The 24,811-nt window shown below is 59.7% G+C and overlaps 10 protein-coding genes across 10 annotated transcripts; 5 read left to right on the plus strand and 5 right to left on the minus strand.

Moving 5' to 3' along the window:
• Positions 1-1,187: 1,187 nt before the first annotated feature.
• Positions 1,188-2,264, minus strand: PLICBS_007200 (uncharacterized protein; the record flags this gene model as incomplete). Its single annotated transcript, XM_018320618.2, has 1 exon — positions 1,188-2,264. The coding sequence occupies one exon, from the start codon at positions 2,262-2,264 to the stop codon at positions 1,188-1,190; it is 1,077 nt and encodes a 358-aa protein (XP_018180515.2).
• A 409-nt stretch (positions 2,265-2,673) lies between these two features.
• PLICBS_007201 (uncharacterized protein) lies at positions 2,674-5,191 on the minus strand (the record flags this gene model as incomplete). The annotated part of the gene is made up of 2 exons (XM_018320619.2): positions 2,674-5,036; positions 5,116-5,191. 2 exons carry the CDS (start codon positions 5,189-5,191, stop codon positions 2,674-2,676), a joined length of 2,439 nt encoding a protein of 812 aa, XP_018180516.2.
• A 1,521-nt stretch (positions 5,192-6,712) lies between these two features.
• Positions 6,713-9,423, plus strand: PLICBS_007202 (uncharacterized protein; the record flags this gene model as incomplete). Its single annotated transcript, XM_065601127.1, has 3 exons — positions 6,713-6,839; positions 6,906-8,869; positions 8,923-9,423. 3 exons carry the CDS (start codon positions 6,713-6,715, stop codon positions 9,421-9,423), a joined length of 2,592 nt encoding a protein of 863 aa, XP_065457199.1.
• Positions 9,424-9,810: 387 nt separating this feature from the next.
• On the plus strand, positions 9,811-10,965 carry PLICBS_007203 (telomerase inhibitor; the record flags this gene model as incomplete). The annotated part of the gene is made up of 3 exons (XM_018320621.2): positions 9,811-9,836; positions 9,893-10,883; positions 10,945-10,965. The coding sequence occupies 3 exons, from the start codon at positions 9,811-9,813 to the stop codon at positions 10,963-10,965; spliced, it is 1,038 nt and encodes a 345-aa protein (XP_018180518.2).
• A 2,883-nt stretch (positions 10,966-13,848) lies between these two features.
• Positions 13,849-14,266, minus strand: PLICBS_007204 (uncharacterized protein; the record flags this gene model as incomplete). Its single annotated transcript, XM_018320622.2, has 3 exons — positions 13,849-13,873; positions 13,960-14,084; positions 14,207-14,266. 3 exons carry the CDS (start codon positions 14,264-14,266, stop codon positions 13,849-13,851), a joined length of 210 nt encoding a protein of 69 aa, XP_018180519.1.
• A 1,464-nt stretch (positions 14,267-15,730) lies between these two features.
• On the minus strand, positions 15,731-17,353 carry PLICBS_007205 (phenylalanyl-tRNA synthetase, beta subunit, cytoplasmic; the record flags this gene model as incomplete). Its single annotated transcript, XM_018320623.2, has 2 exons — positions 15,731-16,873; positions 16,958-17,353. 2 exons carry the CDS (start codon positions 17,351-17,353, stop codon positions 15,731-15,733), a joined length of 1,539 nt encoding a protein of 512 aa, XP_018180520.1.
• Positions 17,354-17,970: 617 nt separating this feature from the next.
• Positions 17,971-19,130, plus strand: PLICBS_007206 (uncharacterized protein; the record flags this gene model as incomplete). Its single annotated transcript, XM_018320624.2, has 2 exons — positions 17,971-18,278; positions 18,338-19,130. The coding sequence occupies 2 exons, from the start codon at positions 17,971-17,973 to the stop codon at positions 19,128-19,130; spliced, it is 1,101 nt and encodes a 366-aa protein (XP_018180521.2).
• Positions 19,131-19,233: 103 nt separating this feature from the next.
• On the minus strand, positions 19,234-20,445 carry PLICBS_007207 (uncharacterized protein; the record flags this gene model as incomplete). The annotated part of the gene is made up of 1 exon (XM_018320625.2): positions 19,234-20,445. One exon carries the CDS (start codon positions 20,443-20,445, stop codon positions 19,234-19,236), a length of 1,212 nt encoding a protein of 403 aa, XP_018180522.1.
• Positions 20,446-20,762: 317 nt separating this feature from the next.
• PLICBS_007208 (uncharacterized protein) lies at positions 20,763-23,249 on the plus strand (the record flags this gene model as incomplete). The annotated part of the gene is made up of 1 exon (XM_018320626.2): positions 20,763-23,249. One exon carries the CDS (start codon positions 20,763-20,765, stop codon positions 23,247-23,249), a length of 2,487 nt encoding a protein of 828 aa, XP_018180523.2.
• Positions 23,250-23,968: 719 nt separating this feature from the next.
• Positions 23,969-24,660, plus strand: PLICBS_007209 (uncharacterized protein; the record flags this gene model as incomplete). The annotated part of the gene is made up of 3 exons (XM_018320628.2): positions 23,969-24,088; positions 24,151-24,345; positions 24,454-24,660. 3 exons carry the CDS (start codon positions 23,969-23,971, stop codon positions 24,658-24,660), a joined length of 522 nt encoding a protein of 173 aa, XP_018180525.1.
• Positions 24,661-24,811: the final 151 nt, after the last annotated feature.

The following is a 24,811-nucleotide window of genomic DNA, read 5'->3' on the forward strand; positions in this document are numbered from 1 at the left end:
TGCCTAAAAAAAGGGAGAGACATGCGTCGAGGTCGCTCCTTCCTCTCCCTTCCTGCCACTCGCGAGCACGAAGATCCCCGCTGGGTTACGGGTCACGGGATCAACTCGGCAAACTCGGACTGCATGTGTGCGATTCTCTCTTCCAACATTCGCACCAGGAACCCTGCTGATGGTCAACGATGGGACGCCGTCCGATGGGGGAGCCACTCCCGCGGCCAGCCCTGTGCGCTTCCAGCTAGGCTGAGACCAGCCTCCCGAAATCCCACAGCTCGGATCAGCCCATCGCCAATTGCATGGCTCGCGATTGCCACGGACGGACGGTCAAGTTTCGGCCCGTGGTTCAGCTCTCCGGCGGTCGACCGTTCTTGTTCCGCAATCCTATGTCGGCTGCAGGGGACTCGCTCGGGTGTGCCATGATATCCAAGTTTCGGCGAACATGATGGCATCGCAACTCAACAGGATCAAGTATCGTTTGCTCGCCAAACTTTGGATAACGAAAGTTCAAGCATACCCGTCATCCAGTACCCGTTTACTGGTGCTGATCGGCAGTGTTACATGGGATTGTCCATGGCCGGAACACATTTCCTTGACGTTGTTTGGATGGTGCAAACGCCGTCACGCGGTGCTGACTCCTGAGCGCCAAATCCTTCGAGACAATGCACTACTCGTTGCGGTTGACACTGGTCACGCCACTGCTAAGCAAGCCGAGACAAACAGTTTGCCTCGACTCACATTGCGTGAAGCCACGTGAGATATCTTTGCCGCGGCTGTCACCAACGTAGGAAGAGATTGTTTATCAAGCTGCGGCTTCTCACAAAAGTCCCTCGTTGTGCAAACGGAATGGCGCTGCCCAAGATATCAGAGATTGTCGTTCGCGATGAGTAGCTGCCACAGACAGGGGAGGCGGTACTATGTACTTGGAAACGGGGAGTGCACAGCAGCACGGCGCCTTCTCGCCAAAGGTGAAAGTGGAACGCGGAAAAGGGGTCCTGAAAGCCAGTTGCCTCGATCGCATCTGTTGTATCTTGTTCAGCTGCCGCGTTTTACATCCGTCTGCTTGATATCACAGCCCATCGCCAGGATGCTCTGAGTTCGGCAGCATGAGAGGCGCGAGAAGTAGCGCAAGCACGAAAGTCACAAGAGACACGCGTGTTAAATATATTGAGATCAACCAAGCCAGCCAGCGCCTAAGCTTCGCCTCGCGCCGCCGCCTCGCACTCCGCCCAGTCAATCAGTCCGCGCATGACTAGGAGCGGAAGCCGCTGTATGTTGATTCCAAGCCTCTCTTTGTTGATGATCTCCCAAGACTTCACCACGTAACTCCCCTCGAATGCCTTCCATACATCGCACTCGCGTTTGGTCTTTCGGCACGCCTTGGGAAAGTACAGCCCGTTCTCCTTGATTGCCGCAACCGCCTGCCGAACACCATCCTCGTCCATGCTAATTGGCTTCGCCTGGTCGAAATCGATCAGGAAGAGCCGCGTCTCATGGGCGTTGAGGTCATCGACTGCCTTAAAGGGTACGTTGGGTCCAATATAGCTGTCGACTTCGGGATCTGAGTCGTACTTATCGATGTCGGGCAGTTTATGAGGCACTTTCTTGCTGCCGAAGACAAACTTGACGCCACCGCCGTCGTACCGAACCGCCCAATGCATCACCGCCATGGCGCGGCCCATGCCCCTAGCAATGTTCTCGACGCCCATGCCAGCCTCACCGAGCTCGTTAAGATGGAGCGGAAAGTCGCGCAACGAGAACGATTCGCGGTCTTCATCGCGGCGGGTGGCGCTTCCCAGGTAGACGGGGACGAGGCAGTCTTTGTTGAGAGGAGAGGTGCGTGTGCTCGCCCGGAATTTCTCGGGGCAAAATCTCCGGATGAGGGCCTCGCGAATCGGCTCTCTGAGGGGCAAGATGCGTTCGGCGAGGAGGAACTGCGCATTGGACGGCAGGCCCTCGCGTTTGATGGCGTTGGCGAGCTGAGGCCATATTGCATGGAATTGAGCATGCTCCATGCACCCTGTAGGGAAGTATGCGGCGGGATGAGGTATCTCGACGTTGCCGACCTGATAGTGTTTAAGAAGTTGGTGTGTCGCCATCTGCGTACTGAATTCCCGTCGGATAGCGAGCGAATCCGTATCCTTAGCAACCTTGACGATCTTCGAGCTGCCCTCGATGTGAAAGACCGCACCGCAGCGGCCACCGCCAATCGTGTGGAAGGCGTTTGGCCTCGCGGCTGGCGCGGTTTTGGGTCCTGAGTCCGAAGACATGTTGTGGCTAGTTGAGATGAGGTGGAGAGGGAAAGGTTGAGATGAGATGGAGGAGGAGAGTGCAAAGGCAGGGAGGGTTCGCAAGACTGCTCCTCATATACAGGACGAAGTTAGCTGGCCCATCAGTAGCTGTCAAGAAAGTTTGTCGGCAAGACAAGGATACTGGGCGCGGTTCGTGGATGTTCTGGCAGGCGCGAACTGTAATCCACGTGGTGGCAGTCGCCGCGCCACAGCCGGGTGGAAATCTCCTTCCTGAATGATGACTATCCGGCATACATGAAAGTCTTGCGCGGGGCGGTTGCCTCTCGTGCCTCTCGTGCCTCTCGCGCGCCAGGGATTCGTAGCGAGAACGCAAAGGTTCATCTGGTCATTATTCGTATCAGGCAAGGCCTTGCGACCACTGGCAAGTTTATACAAGCCCTTCATCGTACACGCTGACCGAGTCCCCAACCTCAATTGTTGGTAGCTGACTCGCCATCCCACACCCCTTGGCCGCCTCATGCCGCATGTGCGAACCAAAGTACACCTTGCCGTCGAATCTCCTCGTCTTGGCTAGTGTCGAGAACGGCTCCTGTCTCCTTTCAGCCGTTATCTGGTCGACGCAAACCATGTGGCATCTCCTGCAGGCGCCCAAGAACTTGAACTCCTGGTCACCGATCCGGACGCCGCCCCAGGAATCTTCCGAATATGCTGGCTCGCCTGGCTGATCCGGCAGACTCTCAACCACCACGTTTGGCCGAAACGTCGAGTCCGGAACTGCCTCACCGCCGCGACTCTCAATCTCTTGGTTCAACGCAGCGACACTCGAGCTGTACACCAGCAGCATTGGGCTTTCGTTGGCTAAAAGGATTCTCCCGTGCTCCTGCTGCTCCGAATCCGAGTCCGGTGGCGACGGGATATCGGGGAACGCGCCAGGCAGGGGCTGCCTAGTCTTGCCGAGGCGTTGGTGCTTCTGCATGCGAGCCTTGGTCGTCCGACTGCTCAGCCCCCTGCCTCCGGCTGGAAACCTCGCTAATACACAAGGCACGCCCAGAGCGTCGGTAAAGAAGTCGTTGATCTCGCTTGAGCTGTATGACTGGGCTGAGATCTCCTCCCCGCAAACCCGTGACGACGTCTGGTGGGATTTCTTGTCGAACAGGTCTGGCTTCGCCGAGAGCGGAATCTCGACGAAGTGGAGAGCCCCTCTTTGTCCAGAAATCCCGTGTTCGACGCGCAAGACCCCACGCTGGAAATCCAGATACGGCCGCAAAAGCGCCATCCTCGGATACCGCTTCTGACTGAGAGCCTGGCCCGACCCTCGATGCACCAAGCACCATTCGCGGTCCCAAGCCAAACCCTCGGGCCTAACCTCCCACCGCGTACCCTGCGGCACGGCGAATCCTGCACAGCTTTTGATCGGGTAGACCGTAATCGCTTTGACTCGTAGGGCAGCCTCATACCCGGATGAGCGCTTCGGAGACACAATGGGGGCTATCTGCACAGACTCCTCCACAAAATATTCTGACACGAAGTCGACAAACTTGTCGACGTCGGACCTGGTGCTCATGGCACCCAAGCTGGCTCGGATGACTCCTGTGGGTTTGCCGGCCATGATGTCGTTATCGGTTCCGCAACGGAATCCTGCAGAGAGGTTTCTCCGCATCTCCCATGGTTCTAGTCCGAGGGCGGTGGCTATCGATCCGGGGCTGCATAAACCACCAGTCCGAACGTGCATCCCCTTCATGATGGCCAACTTGTCAAACTCGGCCAGGCTTACCCAGCCCCCATCGCTGTTGACAAGGTTAAACGACACGACCGGTCCTGCGGGCCGCGACTCCGCCGCATCTGGAGCATCGGTGTATAAGGCGCAGACCGCAACACCGTTTCCGTGCCGTAGGCCGCGCAGCCCCCGATACATTCTCGACGCCAGATAGCGCGTGTGCGCGCTGACTTGGTCCATTGAGCCGAAGAGCTGCTTATGCACCGTCATCGCGGCATCAACCGCCATGATGTTATGAAACGGTAGCGTGCCGTCTTCCAAGCGCTCGTGGAGGAACTGTGTTTTCCGAGCATGCCACTGCTCTTTGACACAGACCACCATGTCGACGGTACCACCACCAAAGTATCGGCGATGATCAAAGACAGCTTCGGCGGAGCGTCGCACGATTAGGGCGCCAACATCCGGAAACCCAAAGATCTTGTACAGGCTGAGAACAATGAAGTCGGCGGCGAATTCGGGGGCTCCCAGGTCCAGCTGCGAGGTTGCGCTCAGTGAAGCTGCATCGAGCAGAGTATATAGTTGCCGCGGGCCAGCCGCGGCCTGGTCCTTGAGGCCTTTGGCCCAAGATAATGGATAGCGTCGCCCATTCATGTGAGACTGGGCCGAGAAGGAGAACAACGCCGCCGAGTCGGCTGCCACGTCACGGAACGGGTCTTGCCCTTGGATCCACGACTGGACTCCATCGTCGTCGAGGCAAGTGGCGTGTCGTGCGTCCTCGCGTGCCCCCACCAGGCTCGTGTGACACGCCTGGTGGTGCGCGTAGACGTAGCCGTGCGGCAGTGACCGCATCGCCTCCACGACCAGCTTCACGCCGGCCGTGGCGTTGGCGACGAAGACAAGGTCGTACTCGGTCGGGTCGGCTTTGAAGAAGCTGAGGAGCCTGAGCCGTACATCTTCAATGCGAGTGGTGGAGAGCTGAGACGGCCAGGAGGCGGAGTGAGGATTGCCGTACAGAACCGACGACATTTCGGCAGCAAACGAGTCCATCAAGGACTTGGCGCACACCGTGGACCCTGCATGGTCAAGGTATACGGAGTCTTTGGCGTTTGATGAGCATGGGGACGCTGCGGGGGATGCGTGGGGATAACTTACCCCGGAGCATGGGAAACTCCCGATGGCGAAACTCGTCCACGGCCGCATTGTATGCGGGCGTCAGGTTGCTGGCCATGATGTGATAGGGTTTGAACAAGGATGAGGCCGTCTCGGTGTCAACCAGGCGCGGCCCATTGATGAATGCGCGTCGAAGCGCTGGCCACTGCCCGTCGCGACGGCCGTGCCACTGTGCGACTCGTCGGATACGAAGTCGTCGAGCACAAGTGCAATAGCGGTCAGCCCCAGTCCTGCTGTGCTAGTCTGGGAATCAGCAAGTCCCAGGGATGCGACATTGTCGGGTGGGCCTGGGCTGTATTTGACCTCGAAGTGGAGGAGAGGGGAGGGGAGGTTCGCTTGCTCGTTATCGTGACCGTTAGGTATGTGGTTCTGGGCTTTGTCGGTCGCCGCCGCCGCGCCGGAGATCGCCACCCTCCAGCGAGTCGACAGCGCCCACGCCAGCGGCGCAATCACTGCCGCCCTCATTGGTGCGCAGAGGCCAACGGGGCGGGCGCACAGTGTCGGCAACTGAATACGGAACAGCGCACTGTAAGAGTGCGAGCGCATGGCGCGGTGTTTCACACGTTGTGTACCCCAACGGCACAGTGCGCTCTCGCCGCCCTGCACTTCCCCGCAGCGGAGAGCTTTTAGAGCCTGGCTGGAGAGACGGTGCAGGGGCCCCCACCGGTACAGTCAGATGCCCCTGCCGTAGCCCTTGCGCCAGGTGGCTTCTTGCCTGCTGCAACGGGCATGCCAAGCGCGCCTCGGTTGGCTGACATAACGGCTGGCAGCTGGCGCAGCTGTACGAGTAGGCCCACTGGACCTCAGGCCGGCGACTCGGCAGAGGCCCCCATACCCCCCAAAGAGCTGCACCAGCCCGGCGAGCAGGCACACTGTGGCTCCACACCCTGGATCGGCCGGCCTCCACTGCCTGCCCGCTTGGATTCAGCCTCCTCATTCTGGCCAACGCCGTCCCTTCGCTCACCTCACCACCACTCACCTCTTGCATGGTCTGGTCAATCAAGGCCCCATCCCGCGCAGCCTCGCTTCCCTGCTGCCACTGCGAAAGCCGTGTTTCGCCTTGTCTCGTCGATCCTCAGTTCGTCTCCCCTTTTCTTCATATCGCGTCGACTCCGCATCTCCTCCGCTCAGTCCTGCCCGCGTCTGCTCCCTCCGCATACCCTCACGCGTGTCGTCAGTCGCCGCTTATCCCATCCTCCCGAACCCTCTTCCAGCCATCGTGCTGTTCTCTTCCATCGCCGTCTCCTTAGCCCTGTGGGCATTCTTTGTGCCGGGAAATGTCTCTCTCGTTGCTTGTCCCATGAATCGCGCCTCGGAGCTCGCCACGTCTCCGCATCTTTGCCGCGTGCTGCCTTCTTCAATTCTTTCTCCTCTGCCTCAACACGTCAATCTCGCTTCTCTCTTCAGAATGTTTGCTCTAACAGCCTTTGCGCCGCTCGTCAACAGGTAAAGCCACTTTGCCGTCGCGTCGGAGACTACGGTACCAACTGATGTTCAAGCGCCTCGCGCGACGCCCCTGACGTTGACACGCCTGCCGCCAACCGTCACCTGAGCCTCGAGTCGCGTCGCAACCACCGACATGGACTCGTACACGTCGTCCTACCGGGACTCGTCGGCGCGGTCTCCCAACGACCGAACCTGGGGCCGCGACGACCGAGAGGACCGGGGTGACCGAGGCGACAACTTTTACCGTGCCAGATCACCCGGTATAGACCACCGCCGCATCCACCCGTGGCTCGCCGAGCTTGAACTAACTTTCCCCCGCGATGCAGGTAACGATCGACGAGAACGCCGGCGCTCTCGTTCCCCGGGACCTGTCGACCGTTACGAACCCCGATCTCGCCGCGATGACCGCGACAGAGACGATCGACGCCGCATTGCCGAGCCACCCGCAAACATCGATCGCTACGTCCCGGGTCAGGACACCTCGACTCCTGCCATCACCATAAACCCTTTGACCGACCCTGCCCGGCTTCCCTATCAGGTTGGGTTCTCCTACTTTGGCGAATGGTGGAGGATGAATGAACGGATCAAGGACGAGAAGGAACGAGCCCGAACTGGTCGCAGAAGGGAACCTGAACGCCCCCGGGGCACCCGCGAGGCGCAGGAAGAGCGCGACAAAGAAAAGGCCAAGATCCAAGCCGCCTACGACGCCTACAAGGAGGAGCTCCAAGCCAAGATGGCACGGCAATTTGTCTCTGAACACAAGAAGGAGCAATGGTTCAGAGAGAGATATGTCGCCGAGGTCAAGGACGAGCTCCGGGCCAAACTCAACGAAATGCGCCGAGGTGCCTACAGTCAATGGGAGCAGGATCTCGAGTCTGGCACGTTCGACAACTTTTCACTTGAAGGCCTCCCGAAGAGCGAGAGCAACGGCGCTGGTGGCGTTGTGGAGAAGGAGGAGGGCGAAGCCACCGCCAGTAATGAGATCCTCGGTGTCGGCGACCTTGTGCCTGCCAGCGGTGCCGACATTCGCGACGAGAACCAGTTCCAGCCGACGCTGCTCATCAAGACCATCGCTCCTCACGTCAGTCGCCATAATCTGGAAGTGTTTTGCAAGGAGAATCTGGGCGAAGAAGAGGGCGGATTCAAATGGCTCTCACTCTCGGACCCCAACCCCAGCAAGCGCTACCACAGAATTGGCTGGGTGATGCTGCATCCTTCGTCCGAAACCGCGATTCCCACCGATCGGGCCGACTTCAAGGACGAGGACGGCGACGAGACGATAAAATCGCCTCAGCCGGTATCCACGGCAGAGAAGGCGTTGGACGCCGTCAACGGGAAGACGGTTAAGGACGAGGTCCGCGGTGATTTTGTCTGCCACGTCGGAGTTCATAATCCTCCCTCGAACCCGAGAAAGAAGGCCCTCTGGGACCTGTTCTCGGCGCCCGAGCGCATCGAGAAGGATTTGCTTCTGGTCCAGAGGCTGGTCAACAAATTTGAAGAGGACTTTGGGTCCGATTTCTCGGCCGTCCTCAAGGTTGAGGAGAAAACGGAGGAGCTTCGGCAGTCCGGAAACCTCAAGCCTGCTGCATCTGCCCAGGCTCCCAAAAAGGCCAAGAAAGCGCGGGACATGGACGTCGCCATGGACGACGAGGACGGTATGGTCGACGAGGAGGAGGAAGAGGATGGTGCCATCGACGACGACGAGACAGACGACGAAGACCTTCTTATTAAAAAGAAGCAGCTCGATCTTCTGACCGAGTACCTTCGTCGGGTTTTCAACTTTTGCTTCTTCTGCGTCTTCGAGAGCGACTCCATCCATGAGCTCACTCGGAAATGCCCAGGCGGTCACCTCCGCCGACCTCGAAGCACGCTCTCCTCGACGGCGAGGGAAGTGGCCAGAGCCAGTGCCAACGGCGATCCGTTCCCTGACAAGAAGCGCACAGAACCCGGCGAAGAGGGCGAGGCAGACGCCCCAGAGGGCGAAAAGAAGTTCCGCAACACATCAACGAAGACTGAACAGCAACTTCTCAGGGCCTACAACTGGGTGAAGACTTTTGAGGACAAGCTCACACAGATACTGGATCCGCTGTCCGTCAACCTAAGGAAGTTGGGAGGGCGGCCGGTCGACGAAGCCGTTGACGAGGAATGCGCCAAATTCGTGAAGCAGGAAGACGAGCATAAGTGGCGATGCAAGGTCCCCGAGTGTACCAAACTGTTCAAGGAAGAGCACTTCTGGAAGAAGCACGTCGAAAAGAGGCACGCAGAGTGGCTGGACGCGATGAGGAATGAGGTACGTGACTAACACCCTGGCAAATCGGATCGTGCGACTGACGGCCTGCTCAGTTCGAGCTCATCAACTCCTACGTCATCGACCCTTCTCATATTGCTCCGTCGAGGACTGACCCCAACTCCAACGGCCACTTTCCGACGCCCAACGGTCAATCGGCCGCCGGAACTCCAAGAGGATTCAACCTTCAAAACTTCTCTGTCAACGGCGTCATGGGGATGCCCGGCTTCCCAATGCCTCCAGGCGGCTTCCCGCCCATGTTCGCCGGCATGCAAGGCGCGGGAGGATGGAACGCTGCGGGCGATGATCGCTCGGGCGGCCCGATACGTCGAGGTGGCATGGGCGGCGGCCGGGGACAGTTTCGGTCTGGCCCATACGACAGGCGAGGAGGCAATCGCTGGGACGGCGGCCGCAACAGAGTGGGCGGGTCTCGGTGGGGAGACGGTGCCGGCGGCGCAGCCGGAGGACCACGAGAGGCTGTCCAAGGCCGGAGCTTGAAGAGTTACGAGGATCTCGACCAGGTGTCTGGCGGCGGGGGCGGCGAGCTCAACTACTAGACACGAGGCAAAGTATGCGGATCAGCCAGCAGAGCGAGGACGAGGGACGAACCACAAAATCGGGGTTTAGCTCCGGTGTACAATAGGCGTACGAGGCATGTATAATTGTTGAAAAGGGACTTTCATGAGCACCGATGTTCAAGAGGGACAGCATCAAGTGTCGACGGTGACTTCGTGATGCGGCCCTGCCCCAGATTATAGTTCTCGGTGAGGCTCGGTCTGTCGGCGGCGGCACGGGTGGGTGGGTCCTCCGATTCCCACCCGAGCCAATTGCAGGACGCGATAAGTGCGCTCCCCAACCTCGAAACCCCACCGCCCTGGATTTTTTTGACCCTCTCAATCTTGCAACACACATTCAAGCCAGCGCCGTGTCGCACCGCCGTCACAATGGGACTTCTCGCAGAGTCCAAGAGGTATAGGCTTGCCCACGCGAGGGTTGTCGGATGCATGCTAATGCGTGATTGTATAGTCGGGGCAAAATCAACAAGGATCCCAATAACACAAAATGGACCCGCGACACAACGACCTTCGGCCAGAAGATGCTGCGAGCACACGGCTGGCAGCCCGGTCAGTTCCTGGGAGCCCAGGACGCAGCGCACTCCGGCCTACATACTGCGGCCAACGCCTCCTACATTCGCGTGTCCGTCAAGGACGACGTTAAGGGCCTGGGGTGGAGCAAGTCCAAGGAGGACGAGGTGACGGGCCTGGACGTCTTCTCAGACCTGCTGAGCCGGCTGAATGGCAAGTCGGAGGAGTCCCTCGAAGGGGAGAGGCAGGCGCGCTTGATCATGAAGACGAACCAGTACGTCGAGCAAAAGTACGGACCGATGCGGTTCGTCCGAGGCGGGTTCCTGATTGGCGATTCCATGAAGGAGTTGATGGGGGAGGAGACGCCCGCCGAGGAAGCCTCGAATGCGACGAAGAAGGAGAAGAAGAGCAAGAAGCGGAAGGCTTCTGATGTTGAGGGCGCCGACGATGACGACGAGAGCGAGTCCAAGAAGGAGAAACGCCGCCGAAAAGAGGAGCGGCGCGCAAAGAGAGCCGCGGCCGAATCAACAACCGACGACGGCGACGACAGCGCCCGAGCTGACGAGAAGACCAAGAAGAAGTCCAAAAAGGAGAGGACTTCGCCCGATACGGACGACGCCAAGGCAGACAAGAAGCGCAAGTCCAAGGACAAGAAGTCGTCACCAGAGGACAGCGCCGCCGATGAGCCCAAGAAGTCGAAGAAGGACAAGAAGGACAAGAAGGAGAAGAAGGAGAAGAAGAAGCGGATGAAGGCTGGGGCGGACGAATCTTCCGAGGGAAGCGCGGACGACTCGGCAGTGCCGACAGGCGTCTCGACGCCCTCGGGAAGCGGCACTGGCACGTCCACGCCGAGAGGGACCCGCAATTTTGTTCGGTCCAGGTTTATCGCAGCCAAGCGGCAAGCGATGTTGGATACCAAGGCTCTGAACCAGGTACGTTTTCATGGAGATGTGCTGCAAGACGCCGTGAGATCATTCGCTGACAGTATCTCAGATCTTCATGGTCAAGACATAGAGGCAGGGAACAACGCGCACACACATAGAATCTTGAGCATTGATTTAGCGAATTCTGGGAAAGGCGTTGCGCTGGTTAGCGTGGTTCGTGTCATGTCCGACTGGCGGCCTGCCGTGGTCATCGTGGTTGTGCGAGTGGACACTAGATCTCTCAAGATAGAGGCATAAAAGTCAAACAGCTTTCAAACATCGCTAATGAGTCCTCGAATGACTGTATCGCCGCATTTCTGTTGTTCTATCGACAGTGCCATGCGACAGTGCAAAGTGGCATCCCTTTGGCACCAGAATGTTCGGCCCCAGAACGTTCGGCCCAGCCAGGGGCCCAGTGCGAAGTTGAACATGGGCCGCGGCCGCAAGCACACCACTTCTACTTGCCACGGCCCCCATCGGATGAAATGAACAGAATCTGGAGTGACGCGTGAACAGACAGACAAGGCGTCACGTGCTGCTGCCAGCTGCCTCGCAGGTCCGACCCGGGCAGCCAGCTGTTCAGGTCCTCCTTCCCGGCATACAAAACCTGCTGCCCCCCGTCCCCCTCCCTCCTTCCTTTCCTTCCCTTTCCTTCCTTCTCTCTCCCACCTCTCCCACCTTCTCCCCCTCCAACTCCGTGCTTGGTCCTCCCAACTTCCTCACCTTTTCATCTCCATCTCTGTGTTTGGCACTCCAACTTCTCGAGTCCTCACCCTTCCCAACGCGTTTCGCGCCGCACACCACATCTTCCTTTGCTTCCAGTCTCCGAAATGATGGGGTGCTGGCCATCTTTGGGCCTTTGTCTCGCTCATTTGCCTCCTCCTTGATCTCCTTGCCCATGCACATCTGTCAGGTTTTGTGGCAATGAAGGGCGTTTGGCGTTGCAAACGGCGCCCCATGTCCACAGAATGAAGCAGCCCCTCTGTCACGTCAGGCTGCGCGACATGCAAAGCTCTTTGACACATTCCGAGCCTGAAAGGGTCCAAATGGCCTTCTTCCTGCGCCTTGGCATTTCTGGCCCTCTCAAGGATTGCTATTCATGAGTGATTCCCCTGCCTCTTGCTGTAGGTGTCATGAGCTCACCCCGGTCACCTGCAGAGAACACACTCAATAGAATACTGCTCTCATTCCTGGAGCGTCCCGGCCAACAAGGCAACCAATCACTGCTGTGGCATCTGGAAGCGTCGCAAGCCTGGTCAAAACGCATCTGCTGCTTCGTCCTGGGCAGGACGTTAAAAGGCCCACGCGCAGCCGGCAACCGTCGCGGATTCTGCCAAGCAGGTCCGTCCTCTGCGGTAAGTGATGGCATTGAATCAGGGAAGAATATCTTGGGCTAACTTCTCAGGCTCAATAATCGAGTCGAGCACTCTGGTTGCTGGTTTGACGAGTCCTGGGCACGATCTGAAAAGGCCTAACGCCGCCGGCGACCGCTGCGACTTCGCTCAGCGAGGTCGTCCTTCGTGGTAAGCAAACTGACCGGTTCGCACAGTAACGGGTTATTCTAACATCTCAGGCTGAACGAAATGGCCATGCACCATGGTTGCCGAATTGGTGTCATCCTGGGCATGATATAAAAGGCCCAACGCAGCCAGCAACCCGCCACGGATACTGCCCCGCAGGTCCGTCCCTTGTGGTAAGTCAGCCCACGGCGTGGAACAGTAACAGACGTCTCTAACGTGTCGGTCTCAAGTATTGAGCCAAATACCGTGGTTGCCGGATCAGCAACATCCTGGGCATGATGAAAAAGGGCCCAACTTCGCGAGGACGATGCACGATCTCTGTCATTGTGAGTCTTCGTCGATGCTGTGCCAACTCCCACTAACCCAGATCTGCAGCAGTAGTGCTCCAACGATCGGATTTTGTCGCTACCACGCTCTCTCTTGCGTGATACATTATCCTGGCCACGGCCTGATAATTGGAGACCTAGAATGAAGCTCCTTGGCCTACGTATATACGGCCACGGTGACGGCTCGTGCTCTGAAGGTGTGACATGGCCAACTGTACGCTGGGTTTTCCCCTTCTGCACTTGGGCAGCTGTTTGCTTTCGGGATAACGCCCTGCAGGGACGTGTGGGTGCTCCCCAGCGGCCCCGTGGCGAGCGACCTCGGTTAAGCAGCTGCGATTCTCTCTCGGGGCGTTTCTGAAGGGGACAAGCGCGATAGTAAGAGCAATATGCCGGACATGGACAAGCACGACAGCGCGGCAGAAGCAACTTTGCCCCGGAGCCAGCATCTCGGACTCGGCCGAGGACGCCTGTTGGCCCTCGAGCGTCACACCTAGCTTAGCTGGGTGTCCATCTCGAGAAGAAACCTTCACAGGTTGCCAAGCAACGAGGCAGAATCCCACCGGGCGTGGGCTGGTCGCGCCTCCCAATGGCTTAGCCATAGCGCCCGTTCACCTTTGAGCATGGGTATGGACAGTGGTGGGTGGTCAGGGGTGGGAAGGTTGAGGTTGACAAGAGGGGACATCAGGTGGGGGATTCAGTTCAAGCGGGATGACGATTGATTCCCATTGTACATAGCTGGACTCGATGAATTCAAGCCTGACCTTGTCCCCATACAAACGGCCCCAATCGCAGCTATTACCGGTGAGTTGGGTGAAGCTACCACGGATAGACTGGCACGTGTGGCTGTGAACTTTGGGGAATGTCGTCGCCCAGCCAATTCATCACGGGAAGGATTGTGTGGGAAGCAGCATATACGCGGTATAAACAGATATCATGATTCAGTCTTTACAGGCTTGGCCCCTCCGGCAGACTCCAAAGCACCATCTGTTGCGGCTAAAACTCCCATGTTCTCAATCCCGGCCATTCCGCATCGCACTAATATACAACAAAGTGATGAGACAAGTGTGAAGCCCTCTCGCTGAGGGTACAGGCCAGCGAGCTATAGTTGGGGCGTGTAGGTGATTTGCATTACTTGGCGTTGCGGCCGAGGTTGCTGCAGGTCGCATGTTAGCATCTTGCGCAGCTTCATTTGCGGCTGCTACAAGCCAAGCAGCGAACGGGAGATTTGAGCCAACATACTTGTGGAAGAGCTGGCTGAAGACGCCACCCTTGGCCTGCTGGTCCGACAAGCTCTGGCGGCGGGCGGCGTCCTGCTTGTTCTTTTGCTGCTGGAGGCTCTCGAAGGCGGGCATGAGGCCGGAGCTCTGGTTGGGAGGGGCAGTGCGTGTTAGCTGGCTGTCGTCCGTTTCTACCCTGACGGGGGAGTGACGCCGGGAGTCGCGACGACGATGAGGGGGCGGGACGGGGAAGGAAGTAGAGGACTAACCCTGCGGCGGGTGCCGGTGGATGAGGGCTCGGCGGCCTTTTGGTTCTGGGGCTCGCTCATGATGAGAGCGACGTCGAGCAGGTCGTTGGATTGGGACACAGTCGATGACTGGTGGAGATGGCTGGTATAATACCGATGGGTTGGTGATTCCCAGGCGCAGGAGGAGGAGGAACAGTAGCTTGGGGTGTGTATGCCAATGGAAAGGATGGGCAGGGCAAGGCAGGAACCGTGATGGAGGGGGGGAGGGAGAGCGCCTCGTCGTCTTATATGGACGGGGGAGGAGAGGAGCTTCATCACTCGAACGGCAGAAAGTGAGGGGTCCCCCTCCCCATCCCTCCTCCTCTTTCTCCTCCAACAGCAACACTCGCGCATCCCGCACACAGCTCCCCCATCCACGACTCCCGGGCTCGCTCGCCGGATTACCAATGGGGAGGGCGTGTGGGTGGTGGCAGGCAGAGCGTTTTGGGGGCGCGCGGGCGGACAAGCTTTCCCCGGGCGGCGTGTGGCGTGACCCAATGACGTTTCACCGGCACCCTTCCTTTCCCTCCTCCTCCTCAGTGATGCTGCCTCCTCTTCCCCTCGTCCTCTCGCTGCTGCTGCTCCATTCCCGGCCCAGCAAGGATAGGTAGGGAGCTGGCTGGCGAACGGCAGGCGATGTGCAGGGCGTGGCATGGCCGAAAACGCCCACAACCCCACCTCTACGCTCTCCCGTGTTGCTGCTGCTGCAGCTGCAGGACGACTACGTACTAAGGGATCGGGAGGAGCACGCGAGCAAGCAGAGTCGAGGAGGGTCTGGGCTCTGGATCGGTGACGCGCGCGCGTGCTCGCTCGGTGACGGCGGCAGTTGGCGGCGATGCGCGGGTCCGGCCCCACGGGCCCCGGCAATCGGTCCTTGTTCACTAACTTAGTAGCAGCATCAACGTAGCGATTGATTACGCACATGGACAGCTCCCTTTTGCGCCTGCTTGCTTGCATCTCTGTTAGTGCGTCTTTCCCGATCGCGAGACATGGGGAGCCGCGCGACAGGAACGCCCCCGTGGCGATCGCCGGCTCCCTCCTTTTTGGGTGGCACGTTGGCCCGCATCAGGGCGGGACCACCACCATACACGGGGCGGCGTCATGGCAGGATGGGCAGGGTCGTGACGTTGACCATTTTGTTGGCCAAAAAAGGTTTACCCTACCAGACGTGACTGAGAGAGAGTGACTGTTAGCGACTGAGCCCATCGATCCGCCCAGTCGAGATGCTGGGCGTCGATGGTGCTCCACCTGCCAGAGGCGGATGGACGGATGGCTTCCAAGTTGTGGGGCGGATCGCTCTCAGAACCCATAAGGGTGTGGCATGTCTCGTTGCTGCGCCAGAAGATTGGCTTGAGCAAGGTCCTGATGCCCCTGGGACATCATGGCATCACGGATGCAAATCTGTATCTCATTCAGACATCTCGCTCTAGCGCGCCCCACGGCGTGCAAGTCTACCGCATCTCTCTGTCTCTCACGCTCTCTCGCTCTCTCTTCGATTTCCAACATCTACTCCTTCTCTAGTCTCACCGCCGGGTTCCGCTCAATGAAACCCAGGTCCACCTTGTGCCCCAGCAGCTCGCGGATGTTGGAGATTTTGTACTTGATCATGGTCGGCCGCTCCAGGCTCAGTCCCCAGCCGAAGACGCGCATGTCCTTGGGCAGGCCCATGGCCTCGAGCATCTCGGGCCGGAACATGCCGCTGTTGCCAATCTCCACCAGCTTGTTGAGCCCCTTGTGGTACGAGAAGATCTCCATGCTCGGCTCCGTGTACGGGTTGTACGCCGGCTTGAACTTGAGGTCCGTGATGCCCATCTTGGTGAAGAAGATCTCCATAAACTCCATCAGCCCGCCCAGCGACAGCCCGTAGTCGGCGATGACGCCCTCCACCTGGTGGAACTCGGCCAAGTGCGTCGCGTCCACCGTCTCGTTGCGGAACACGCGGTCGATGGAAAAGTACCGTGCCGGCTTCGGCCGCCCGTCCGGGCCCTTAGTCGCCGCCAGCTTGTGCAGCATCGCCGCCGAGATGGACGTCGTGTGCGTCCGCAGCACCAGCTTGAGAGACTCATCCGCCGACCACGGGTACCGGTATCCGATCGACCCATACTTGCCGTTCTGGTGCACCTCCTTGACGTTGTTCCAGTACGCCTCCGTGTCCTGGCCCTCCCCCTGCGGCCGCGGCTTCTCCGCCACCTTGGGGTCCGAGATGTAGAACGTGTCCTGTAGGTCGCGCGCCGGGTGCTGCTGCGGTACGAAGAGCGCGTCAAAGTTCCAGAAGCCCGTCTCCACGAACTTATTGGTCGGCATCTCCTCGAAGCCCATCTCGAAGAAAATTTGCCGGAACTCGTGTCGCACCTTGTTGAGCGGGTGCAGCGCGCCAGCATTCTGGTCCGACCCCAGCGCCTTGAAGTTGTACGGCTTGAAGGTCGCCGACTTCCACGCCCCCGACGCAATCATGTCGGCCGTCAGGTCCGTCTCTTCCTTTTGAATCTCGAGCGCGAACTTGGGGCCCTTGTCCGCCTTGAAGGTGATGATCTTTTGCATGCGGATGAGCTTGCGCTTCTTCAGGTCAGCGATGACCTTAGCGTCGCCCGTCCGCGTCTCCTTGATCTTTTGCAGCTGTGCCCGGGTGACGTCCTGGATGGAATCGGCCTGTTGTCCGCCTGGTCAGCCGTTGTATGCTTGGACGGATACCTTTAGGGGCCCTCCGAGCCCCAACTCCTTCGGAAAACATACCGTGGCCACCAGCTTGCCGTCCTTGCTCTTGGAGATCCACTTCTCTCTAAAGGCCTTGCCCTGACCCAGCTTGGTGACGTTCTTGTCGCCAATGGCCTTTTCCAGCTCCTGGACCGTCAGGCCTTCCATGGCCTGCTTCAGCGCCTCAAAGACACGGGCCTCGTGCGAGCCGTGCTCGGCAATCTGCTCGGCCTCGGGCTCCAGGAGGGCCTCCTCGCGCTCAATCGTCTCGTACGTGATCATTGACCGGGACCCCAGCCGGTCGAGGGCGGCCTTGACGTCCTGGAACTGGGCATCGGGGAAGGCATCGGCGGTTTGGATCGGGCTCGCCTTGGACAGGGCCAGCAGGATCTGACTTGTGAGGTCGCCCGACGGGGCGGAGCTCGAGGTCGTCATGTCGATTGCGCGCGCTCGCTCGCTCTCCCCTTGGTGCTGTCGTTGGGTTGGGCGGTCGATGGGGGGGATGTGGACGTTGTGCCTGGCTGAGTCACTTTGCGATGGTGACTTTTTAGTTGGCATCCCACCTCGGATGGCGGGGTCCTGTCCCTCAGGCTCTGTCTCGTCCGCTGGGAGCTGGTCACCTCCACTGCGGTAAGCGGTGGGCGATGGGTGAGCCCTCCGCTATCGGATTTACCTTGATGCGAGGCGGCACGCTGAGTGACCCGCCTGGCCCGCCCACCTTGTTGGTGCCGCAACAGCGGGAGCCAACTGACAGGCTGAGCCCAAACCACACCACTTCCAGGCGCACGCGCCGCAACCAGCCCCGCCAGAGCTCTCCAACCACAAGCACCTGCACCCGCCAGCCCACCCGTTGCAGGCCGTTCATCCCTGCACAAGCTCAAGCACCACCACCTCCAAACCCCCAGTCAGGCCAACGTCAGCGTTTCGCGACTTTCCTGCGGCCACGCCCTCCACCGTCCATGACCACGATATCCATGACGCGCTCCGCTTGAGCTCGAGCTGCTCCGATGCAGAACCGGCTCAGCCAGCGCCGATGACGACAGCCAAATACCATGAGCGATGACGCCTCCCCCCGCTGGACGGCGCCCGGCGACGAGACATCGCCACGTGCCGCGGGAGCCCCGAGCGCGCCGCCGCCGCCCGTCGATAGAGAAGACGACGAAGCCGACGACAACGGCGACGTGGGCGATGCCGCGCGGTCCCCGTCCCGGTCGCGCTCCGAGTCGCGGCCCCGGCGCAAGAAGAGGAGCCGCAAGAAGCGAAACCCCGGCCTCGCCAAGAAGCTCACATTCATCACACACCTCCTCAAGACGCTCGACCTCGTCGTCTTTGCCGAGCTGAGCGCCCTGTACTATATGGAGTATGCGGCCAAGTTCCCCAGACTGGCAGAAGGCACCCGCTGACCTCGCTCCCCTCAAGATGCTCCATGTTTCGCTTCCTGCTGCGCGCTGCCGGCCAGTACACCTACCTGACGCCCAAGGACAACTCCTTTCCATTCTTCATGCCCGCCAGCCGTCTACACGTCCTGCTCGTCGTAATACCCAACCTCGTTTGCATGCTACTACACCTATTCGGCCGTCTGCCACACGGGCCTGGCTTCCACAGGGGATACCAGCACGGCGGGCTCATCATCGACTTTGTCGGGCAGCGGCCCCCGACCTACCGACTATACTACGTTCTAGCAGACGTAGTCATACTTGCCGTGCAGTGCCTGATGCTCACGGTGCATACACAAAGGGAGAAGCTGCGCGTCGCCCTCAAGACGTTTAGGCCGCTGGTGCCGGACATTGCGCAGGAGCTGGCGACTGCACGGTCCGCCGAGGATTTGGATGCGGAGGAACGCGGTGTGCTGCGGCACGCACCGGGCGTCGACATAGATGACGTCGAAGACGGCGATGTGGAGCTTCGGACGTTGAATCCAAACGGGCAGGAAGGCGAGGGGAGTGAACGCATGGAAGCGTCGGGCTCACTGCTGCGGCCAGTCGCGACTGAAGCCAGCTCGAGATCCCAACTATCGGATATTATGAACTCGGGCAACGCGGTCCTCGGCGAGTACCACATCATCCGCTCGCTCGCCTCCGCGGCGATTGATCTCGAACGCTCCGCAGCCAACTCGCTCCAGACTATTGGCTACGGTGCGACTTTGGCAGCTCTGCGGGCGAGGAGACAAGGTGCCGCGGCTCAAACGGCGACGCAGCATCCCAATAGATAGGCCGTCGATACCAGCAACGAATGTAAATGCATGTATGATCTCACGCGCACAGCCTTTTCGTCGTCTCTGGTGTGTCGTGTGACTTGATTCTTGTCTTGTGAATTTACGCTATTTTCCTTCCCACGTTGCCGACGCCGGAACCCTTTACTGAAACGACCAAGTCTCTCGACTCGTCCTCAACGTCTCGCAAACCCCAGCTGCTCGCGCCAAACGTCTTGAGATCTCTCGCCAGCCCTACCAGGTCCTCCGTCCCAATGACTTCCCTCCCTATCCGTAGCCGACCCACGTCTTCTGACCCCATAGCCATGAGTATCAGCACGGTGCCCGCAGACACTTGGCTCACACAACCGCCCTGCTCAATCTGCTCCAGCAGCTGGTACGCGCACCGCTTGCCGATATCCTCAGGGACGACACCACCCGACGGCGGCACGACCACATCCGCCGAGTACAGCACGCCCGTGGAGCTCGACTCGGCGACGAGGCTGAGGCCGAACCCGATGCCCAACCGGCGCTTGTTCCCGGCCTTGTCCGTGGGCACCAGCGGCGCCTGGTCGTACTGCGCCGCGACGTGAATGTCCGACACGAGCGGGTTGAGGATCTCGCGCGCCGAGTGAATCATGCGGGCGTTGTTGGACGCCGATACGCCAGTGCAGTACGCGACGCCGCGGATGCGCTTTATCCTGCCGGGACTGCGGTTCAGGTGCAACGTCTTGGGCAGTCGGACCTGGCTCGCGAAGCGCAGCTCGACGCACCCGCCGCCGCCCTTGCCGCCGGGCCCGGCACACGACCTTGACAGCACGCGCAGCTCGATGCGCGCGGGAGGGATGCCGAAGAGGCCAAAGAGCGGGAGGACGGCCGTTCGGAACGTGTCGACAGAGACGTCACCCGTCTCCGTCGCGGCGGTGATGACGCCGGGGCCGGAGAAGCGGACGTTCATGTGCGCCTTGGAGAAGGGCGCCAGCAGGCACAGCGGCAGCAGGAAGTAGGTGACGCCGCGGGTACACGAGTCCGGGATATGGTGCTCTATGACGTCGCCCTCGACAGCGCCCTGGCCCGCGATGGTGCCGGAGATGAGGCCCGGGTGGTACGTTATCGTCGTGCCCGTGTAGGATATTTGCATCGAGGAGCCGTTGGTGACGGCCTCGAGCAGCCGCAGGAAGGAGATCTCATGGGAGGCGAGACCGGGGTTGGTTGGTGACGAGCTGCGGATCTTGGAGATGTGGATGGGCCGGCCGGTGAGGGTCGAGATGGTGAGCCGCCGGGCAAAGGACCGGTGCCCTGTGAAGCGCAGGTACTCGGGCGTTGAATTGGACATTTTTTACGTCCAGACTGTTGGAGGGTATCTTGAGGCGCAAAGGAAGAATGCCAGGCGGATGGATGGCCGCTCCTCGAAAAATAAAATTCTGCCGGTCCCTGCACCACCTGCTGGGCGGCGCGACAGGTCACCGCCTGCTCGTTACAGTGGCTCCAGCACGCTAAGAACCTGGAAAGTTGATGGAGGCCTCCTTATCGATAAGGCCGAGGAAGTCGCAGCAGGTCCGACAGGGGGACTTTCTTCCTCGACTTCACCTGCATCTCGTCGAGCACCAAGACCGGATTCGAGTCCCCTCTCCCTCGCAGCACCGTCAAAGCATGCCCGGCCGGCCGCTGCTCCTCGATCTCGGCAGCCGAAGCGGTCCTATATGCCGAGCATGTCTTTCTAGCATCCGACGGCAGGCCGCGCAAACGTCGGCCGCCGCTTACAGCTCCCAGGCGTCGCGGAGGAGGTCGAAGCCGCAATCCCGAACATCTGGCGCCATCAGCCGTCAGCCGGACCAGAATGAGCTGCGACAGTACCTCCAGGGTATTCAGGAGCTGCAAGGGGCCCCGAAAAATGGCGACAAGGAAGGCTTTTCGGTCCGGTTCTTCGAGCAGAACGACAAGAGCCGCACGGAGCTCGACGAGGACGAATTCGGCACCTCGCTGAGCAGGCTCGATGGCTCAGAACTCAAAGATGCGCTATTCGACATCAGGAGCGCTCTAGCGACTCAAGAAGAGCGCGATGCGTTCCAGACGGTCATGCGAGAGATGGGCGGCGATGTGGACAAGGTGGCATCGGCCGACGATCTGGAGAAGATGATGGCCAAGATGCAGGCGTACACGGACTCGATTGACGCGGAGATAGAAGAAGCCGGCGCTGGTCTGCCAAAGGAGATCCTGGACGAACTGCGACAGGACTTGCCGGATCTGCCACTTCTCGACGAGTCCGGACGACGACAGGCCGCCCCGCCGCAGATTCCCGAACGGCCGTGGACGCCGAATCAGCGAAAGAAGATCACCAGGCTCAACTCCATCCTCGCCCGTGTCTTTCGAGATTTGCGTCGAGATCCTGGCCTTACAAAGAAGAGCGTGTCGTCTGTCTACAAAGCGTACCATGCAGCTCGACTTCCTCTGGCGCGGGGTTGGAGCAACGTCCCCATTGACGTCTGGGATCTCCTATGGACGATATTCTCCGCGGATGAATCCATCAACACGCACAGGCTAGCCCATGTCTCCATGCTGGCGAGGGACATGAGCGAGGCCAAGATCACTCTCGCTCCATCACAGCAACTGCTGACTATCGAGGCCGTCTTTGTCGACGGATGGGAGTCCAAGGCTATCGACAACTGGAAGCGATGCATGAGCACTCTGGGTGATGAGAAATCAGAGACCTTTCAGCAGTTTTGGGAGCTCGGCGTACGCATGTACTGCCGAGTGGGGGACATGGAGCAGGCGGAGCGAGCTACAGCCAAGCTCCTGGAAAGGCACATGGATGCGCGCATACTCATGCCTCTGATCCGGACGCTCTCCGAGCAGGGCACCTCGGAGAGTCAAGAGCGGGCCTGGGCGACTTACCGCCAGATGAGGGACCTCTTGGGCAAGGAGATGAAGCTTGCGGACTACGACCAGGTGGTGTCGTACTTTCTCACCACCAATCAGACCGAAAACGCCCTGTACGCCTTTGTCGATATGATGAGCGACGGCCAGATTGACCTTAAGCGGCAAAGATACATGCCCTCGGTGGTCGCAAACAAGTTCTTCCTCGGCAAATGGCTCAAGCGGCTAATTGGCGCTGGCGACCTCGACGGCGCCTTCAGCGTGGTCGAGTTTATGCGATCAAAAGGCGTCGAGGCTGCACCGATACACCTCAACGGCTTGATCGGTGCGTGGCAGAGGTCAGGCGGTGCCGATGACCTCGTTAAGGCGGACAAGCTAGCCTGGGACATGATTGAGTCGCGCACCAACTTTGTGCGCGCACGACAGGCTGGTAGCAAACAGCAACAGAGCCTCTCATCAGGCACAGCACCGTGGCCAAGGGCGACGTTGGAGACGTTCTCTCTGCTGGCGGAGAACTACCGCCTGCGCGACCTGCACGGAAAGCTCGAGTCGCTCTGGGATGCGTTCCGCGACTCCGAAATCAGCCCCGACGCGTTCATGATGAACCAGCTGCTCGAGTCTTACATCCAAGCCGGTCAGCCGAAGGAGGCCATGACGCTGTACCACTCCTTTGTGGCCGAGCGCGGGCTCGCCCCTGACCCGTACACCTTCAGCGCGCTGTGGAAGACACTGGCCGTGAACCGACTCCACGTCGTGGCCCCTGACGCCCTCCAGGAGGAGACCGAAGCAACTCGCGCCCTCTTCAAGGAGACGCTCAAGTTCAAGCAGGTGTTCCAGCCCGACGGCACCGACGGACAACTCGCCCGCAAGATGCTCCACACCTTCCGCCGGCTCAAGGACAATGCTGGTCTCCTCGTCGCCCTGACCGCCCTCAAGGATGTCTTTGGCTTCCTGCCGCCCGAGACGCTCGCGATGGAGCTCCTCCTCGGCACCACCAAGCTCGCGTGGGATACGCCCTCGCAGCGCAGGCGCCTCATGCTCGCCAAGCGCGACCTCGACAGGGCGCTCCTGGCGTGGGCCGACGGCGACGCGGAGCGCCTCGAGGGTGACGCCCGCCGCGGCGAGGCCCTCTACGAGTACCTCCAGAAGAAATACTGGCCCGACGAGGGCGCCTACGAGGACAAGAGGAGGGTCCTCGTCGAGGTGGCCAAGGAGATGGGCGTTTACGAGCTTCTAGCGCCAAAGAGCAGGCGCAAGGCATAGCGATCGTGTATACTATGATACTGTAAGAACAGAGGGAAAGCATGCCCCAGCCTGAGGGCAAGGCTGAAGTGGCGGCTTGTACATTAGACGATCAGACAGGCACATCTTGTATACCAACTCCCCTGCATGCCATCTGTTAAGAGCATTTAACGACTACCGATTCGCTACAAGCATGTATCGTGACGATGTATACGCGCGATGGTGGGCGGATGAGCAACTGAGGATATCGATCTGAAGGTAGCCTACTTCGTACATGTTAAGGGTCCGATAATACAACTACGTAGAGGCATTACTGCTCTTACAGATCGGTTCTCATATTCCGGGGCCGGTATCGCCTTCTATCACTGCTATGCAGTTCGCGCGCCTCGTTTCTTTCATCTCGCGTTGCGCTAGCATATCACAACTATGCCAATGTGTCAGTGATATTGAATTTAAAGAACTGCACATTATGTCGTTAAGGCATCGTTGCAAAGCGCAATCATTGTAAAGTATACCCAGGTTAAGGTGGTGGTGGTAGACATGCGCCCCACCACTGCCGCCCGCCCGCCATAAGTCTGGCGACAGCATTGTCCTGCGGTCCGCCAATTCTGGCTCCGACATCAACCGCGACTCGGCTCGGCCACGCTCAACGACGTCGCGCGCTCTGAGCCCGCGGGCCCTCATCATTCCGAATCTTGATAGTGGCGCATTCCCCATCCATCGCAGCGACATCCGAGCCGATGGCAGACAACAAAGGCGGCGCGGCCGGCAACGCGCCAGCGAGCCTGTCAGAATACAAGAAGGCCCAGGCGAGGGTGCGGGAGCTGGTCGAGCGGCGCAGAGCCCAGGAGCGGAAACTCGTAAGGCCTTTTGGATCTGGATACGAGGAGACTATTCGTGTTGTGCTGACAACGTGCGCTAGGCGGCGGTCGAGGACAGCATCGCGAGCAAGGAGGCCGCGTACCTGGACAGCACGCCTGCTGGCAACATCATCACGGGCTTCGACAACTATATGAAGGGACAGAGCGGTGCGGCGGCGCAGCGGCGCAAGGCGGGCCCGGCGGAGCAGAACCGCGTGTTTTCGCGGTCGTCGGTGTCGTACAGGCCGAACAACGGGGTGAGTGGCATACGCGCATCTTCTTGGGGAGGAGCAGGCCTTGCGCAATGGCCCCTTGCGTGCGATCAAGAGAATCTCCGGAAACTGACAAAGCGGCGACCCGTCTAGGATTCAACACCGGGTTCTACGCCCGCGTCGCACGCCCCAACGCCAGTGTCTGCGTCGTTCCGTGATAGCGGGTCAGCGCATCCGACGCCATCGTCGGGTACAGGCAAGAACTCCAAGTCGAAGAAGAAGGAGAAGGAGACGGAGGAGAGTGAGGGAGACTCGCAGATGGGCAAGAAGAGGACCAACTTTGGCGCGTCGAGAAAGTAGACGACGTGGCGGTACCTATCCTCTCAGGAATAGTGATGATGCTTTTTTGGCGTTGATAATGGCATGGCATGATTATAGGGGTCACTCAATGGGCTCGAATGCGAGCAGGATGGCGTTTGGCTGGCCGGTTTGCAGGTATCAAGACCTCGAG

This window comes from Purpureocillium lilacinum (assembly GCF_023168085.1).
Source record: "Purpureocillium lilacinum CBS 284.36 DNA, scaffold_5, whole genome shotgun sequence".
In the NCBI taxonomy this organism is placed as follows: domain Eukaryota; kingdom Fungi; phylum Ascomycota; class Sordariomycetes; order Hypocreales; family Ophiocordycipitaceae; genus Purpureocillium; species Purpureocillium lilacinum.